The 4,918-nt window shown below is 48.3% G+C and overlaps 1 protein-coding gene across 1 annotated transcript in view; it reads right to left on the bottom strand.

Moving 5' to 3' along the window:
• Positions 1-2,867: 2,867 nt before the first annotated feature.
• The window catches only part of Vwa5a (von Willebrand factor A domain containing 5A), a 39,940-nt gene continuing 37,889 nt past the window's right edge, over positions 2,868-4,918 (bottom strand). The window contains exons 16-20 of the mRNA XM_013009525.1: positions 4,595-4,675; positions 4,432-4,509; positions 3,839-3,969; positions 3,175-3,301; positions 2,868-2,955 (exon numbers count right to left, since the gene is read on the bottom strand). Of these exons, the coding sequence (XP_012864979.1) occupies positions 2,876-2,955; positions 3,175-3,301; positions 3,839-3,969; positions 4,432-4,509; positions 4,595-4,675 (497 nt within the window). The 3' untranslated portion in view covers positions 2,868-2,875. The remainder of the gene's footprint in view (positions 2,956-3,174; positions 3,302-3,838; positions 3,970-4,431; positions 4,510-4,594; positions 4,676-4,918) is intronic.

The raw sequence follows: 4,918 nt of genomic DNA, 5'->3' as shown, positions 1-4,918 counted from the left end.
GGGATGATGGAGGGGTGAGGGGTGATGGAGGGGTGAGGGGATGATGGAGGGGTGAGGGGTGATGGAGGGGTGAGGGGATGATGGAGGGGTGAGGGGATGATGGAGGGTGAGGGGATGATGGAGGGGTGAGGGGATGATGGAGGGGTGAGGGGTAGGAAGTGATGGAGGGGTGAGTTGGTTTAGGATACTTTGGGTGATTATATAGAAATGTCAAAGCAGAATCCTCCTCTATGAATAATAGATGCTAATTTTTAAAATCTTCAAAAAGCAGGGATGAAGAGAAAATGTATTAGCGGAAGCATGGTGCATGCAGGAGAGAATTCACATGGTGGAGCTCTGTTGAACAACTAACGTACAGTCTAACACAATGAATACGGAGGCTGGAACTGGAGACGTGTGTGGGGCGCGAGGTGAGGAGCACGGGGATGAGGGGAGGTGGGAGAAAGATGGAGGGGAGGGGTGGGGCTGGGAGGAATGGGGGAAGCGATGAAAGGCATGGTATCAACCCGGATTCATTGTACTCATAAACTGGCATGTTGATTGGTAACCCTCTGTACAACTACTTAAAGAATATAATGTAAAGAAGGCTAATAAGCAAAGAAAAAAATTGCCATTTAAGGCAAAATTACAGTCATTTAGTAACTACTTATTGTGCATCAACCCTCAGAATAAATCCTAAAATAATAAGAACCAGCTCATAAAATGATTGAAATAAATATTTATGTCTTAAAAGAAAAACATAATACATAATATTTAGTTAACCATTAACTGTAAGCTCTTACCACTTGCTAAGTACTACACATTAATGTAGCACTCATTTAATCTCATTAGTGCATTTCATCTTCCAAAAAATCTTTATGAAGTGGACTATATTATTTAACAAAAAAGTTAATAAAAATATACAATTTCAGTAATGATCTAATGAAATAGGAGTGGACCTTCAAATTAATGCTGAATTAAGCTGACTTACACTGCAAGAGATATAACAAATATACATAATAGTTGTTACAAAAATGACCATGGGCCCCGTGAGCATTCTCTCAAATCTAACCAGAAAGGTATGGAGCAGGCAGTATTTCTCACACTGTTGTTGTTATTTGTCATGGGGCTTGAACTCAGGGCCAGAGGAATGCTCCTGAGCCCTTTTGCTCAAAGCTGGCACCCTACCACTTTGAACCACAGCTCCACTTCCTTTTTTTTTTTCTGGTAGTTGATTGGAGATAAGAGTCACACAGACTTTTCTGCTTGCGCTGGCTTTGAACCGTGATCCTCAGATCTCAGCCTCCTGAGTAGCTAGGATTATAGGCGTGAGCCACCAGGGCCTAGCCCAGATTTTTATAGTAGAACATTTAGTATCAATAGAATCGTTTTAAACAAGGAAGCAGAGTTGATAATAGTTGTGCTGCATCTCAAAACTGAAATGATGTGTCTATTTTCTTGAAGCTACCAAAAAGGAAAGTTTATTACTCATTCCAATTTTCAAATTCTCACTTGCTACAATGTCATTATCCACTGGGTTAATTATCAAAGACTGAGTCAAGCAGGTCATCCTAACCTCATTTTATAAAGAAGGACCTAGGAAGTTGCCTAAAGTTAGGACCACAGGAAAGCCCAGGTGTTCCTAAACTTAGCTCACTTTCCACCCGCCATCAACTGATTCCTAAAGTGCCTCGGCCACCCAGCTGCCCCCCCCTCCCCGTGAGACCCACGCTGTGCTGCGAATTCATCCTGCAGATCTGGGCACGTCTCCACCAGCCTCACACAGCCGGCCTCTACTGGAGTTTCACCACGGGGATGCTGGAGGTTTTTGCTGAAATAAAACCATCTTTCACAGTCACCCTTTTTTTTCTAAAATGAAGTATAGCAAAAACTAAGTTTTTTTTGTTTTGGGGTGGTTTTTTGGCAAAATAATTCTAGTCTCAAGGAACTTGGCCTATTTACAAAACTTTAGCAAGGATGGTAATTCTATACATAGCTGAAAAGATGATATTTTGGACAAAGACTTGGTAATAGTCGAGGGACCTTACTGTATCTATTAAGCCAGCCTGAGTGGTGTATATAAATTGGCTTATGAAACGGAGCATCAAATTATACCTGTAAGCTTTTCCATGCTAGGCAATCAAATCCAAGCACTTGCCCAGTTATGTCACATTACAAGAAGAAAAGAGAGAGACTCTTGGTAAACCTCTACAAATGTTCATCTTTCCTCGAAGGTGAGAATATTAAATAACACTTTGAATCCTGGAAGAACTACATAGGGTGAAAATAAGCTAAAATTTTATTATATTTTATTTTTGTTGGTCATGAGGATTTGAGCTCAGGGCCTGGTCACTGTCTTTGAGCTCTTTTGCTCAAGGCTAGTGCTCTGACACTTTGAGACACAGAACCACTTGCAGTTTTCTAGTGATTAATTGGAGATGAGTCTCACAGACTTTCCTGCCCAAGCTGGCTTAGAACCACGATTCTCAGCTCTCAGCCTCTTGAGTAGTTAAGATTACAAGCGTGAGCTACTGGCACCTGGTTCAATAAATTAATCTTTAAAAAACCAGACTTAGCCAAGAGCGCATAGGCATTATCACTTTAATAATGGTACAACGTTGATTTTTAAGGAACAGCACATCAAGGAGAGCTATTTCAACGAAGCCTAAGGGTGAGAAACAACCATGGTGAGATCCAGGTTCAGGTTCACACACAACTGCTGTTAACCCTGACGTAAGGTCCGGGGAGAGGACCTAGGAGAGGCTGTGGGCATCCTTCCATTTACAGCACAAAACTGATTCAAACAGGCACGGAACAGCAAACTGTATCACAGCAGGAGATGGAGGAGGAAACTGTGTTAGCCTAGAGGAAGCCCCTCTTCTCCTCCTCCTCCTCCTCAGCGGGTGAAGAGCCGGGGGTTCACGGAGGACTTCAGGAAAGCATTGCCTTTCTTCACAAGCATGGGTACGCCGGGGCCTGGGGAGAAAGGCCTGAGCCAGGCTGGCGGAGCAGGGCGGACCTTGGGCATAGATGAGGAGCTGGCTGCCCAGGGAGAAGCGGGGTGGGGGCTGTGCTCTTAGCTGCGTGGATGTGACGTAGGGCGGGGGCTGTGCGCTTACCTGTGTGGACGTGACTAGGGCAGGGGCTGTGTGCTTACCTGCATGGACGTGACTAGGGCAGGGGCTGTGCGCTTACCTGCATGGTCGTGGAGCCACGACACCGCCTTCCTTTCCAGAAGGTGCCACTCATCTTTCAGGTCCTTGCAGTTCGCGTGCAGCCAGAGCACGGCCAGCATTGTTGCCCAGTCTGAGCCGTCCACTTGCTACGTGACAGACAGAGACCTGAGACTGCAGACCGGGCGGGGAGCCCCTGCAGAGGCCAGCCCCACCCCAGCCTCCCCTGCCACACTGAGCCGGGTCCCTCCTCGCTCAGCTTCCAATGCCCACTTGCCAGGCATAAAACCAGGTCCGGAGCCCAGACCAACAGCTCACTGGATCTTAGGGTGAAGGTGCTTAAGTTTTAGACCCAGGGAAGTGAGTAGGACAGTACTAGAAAGGCCTAAAGTAATGTTCACTTCCTCCACCAGGAGGACTGGCTGGGAACAGAACCGGAGTGGAAGCGGGGATTTGCTTTCCCTTTGCCATCCATCACTCTGAACATGATTCCTACTGCCTGTCCTGCTAACTCCTTGTTCTTTCTGCTTTAACTTCAAACACTTTTAAACTCTTCTTTGTTCGACACTGATTTCATTCCTGCCTACCATGTCTTCTCCCATCTGAACGGCCCCAGTCCCCCTGAGCTTCTCTACTCACCTCACTCCCTCAAAGACTTCCCCCTTTGTTTTTCCTTTGACTCTTACCTCATCAGGGTAGGAAGTCTGCATGTCCTCGAAATTGAGACCAAGGACCTGAGCCAGAGCTCCGTCCAGGTTCCAAGAACCATCTGCATTTTGCAGGTACACCAGGAACATAATTGAAGTCTCTCTGCGGACTTTGGGAAGAAGATAAAAGGAGAAAGGATGGGTGATGACAGAGCTATTGCCTTCTCCGCACCCTGAGGTAAGCTGCTAATCCCAGGGACAGGCTGGAGCAGGAGCGCTGCAGAGACAAAGCCACCAGACAGCCTCTAGAGCTGTCCTCCAAACCAGCGCATGAAAGGGCCGTCCCTGGATCTAAGATCTAAACAAGGAAGGCAGCCCGGCTGTGCAGAGGTAAGGCCCCACCTGCATGCCGTCTGTGTAGGCAGAGAGAACAGATAGGCTGTGTTCAATGGAGCCGCTGTCGCCTCCCGTGGGGTGATGGTTTCATGCACTGACTCTAACAGCTGGACAAACCTCACCCACAGCTACTGCACTTCAAGTCATTTCCCTCCTGGGAAGAGAAAGCTCTAGGACAGCAGAGCTGTGAAGATCAAGGGCAGATCAGTCCCCGCAGATCAGAGAAGTGAACTTACAGCCCAACTCACTCTTATGGCCGCCTTTGGAGCTGGATGCCTGTGTGTTCTGGCTGAGAAAAGGAGCTTTCACCGCATCTAGAAGGGTGACAGAAAAGCCATCGTCCCTGGAGATGGCTGCACAGCGACCGTGGGGTCTCCAGCCCTGCAGGCCCACACTCACCGCAACCCTGGTAGGTCATGGTGGTACAGCAAGAGCGCTGGCGCCTGGGGTTACGCAGCGAGGATGAGGTTGCTGCCAAGGCTGAAACACCCAGAGAGAGGGTGAGACAGGCTGCACCTGCTCTCTGTGGCAGGTGGCGACAATCAGGTCCGAGGCCTCCCCCACAAGCCCTCTGACATTCCCATCACATACGAAGTGAAGCCCCCCACTTCCCGGACCTCTGTCCTTTTCTGTACAGTGTTCTGCTATCCAGGGTTCCCCGTGCCCCCACCTGGCGGGGCTGGGCTCACCCCTGCTGTAGCACTGGGCGGGGCTGGGCTCACC

The sequence above is a fragment of the Dipodomys ordii genome, unplaced genomic scaffold (assembly GCF_000151885.1).
Source record: "Dipodomys ordii isolate 6190 unplaced genomic scaffold, Dord_2.0 Scaffold10, whole genome shotgun sequence".
Taxonomy (NCBI): Eukaryota; Metazoa; Chordata; class Mammalia; order Rodentia; family Heteromyidae; genus Dipodomys; species Dipodomys ordii.
This window is presented reverse-complemented; position numbering and strand designations above follow the sequence as displayed.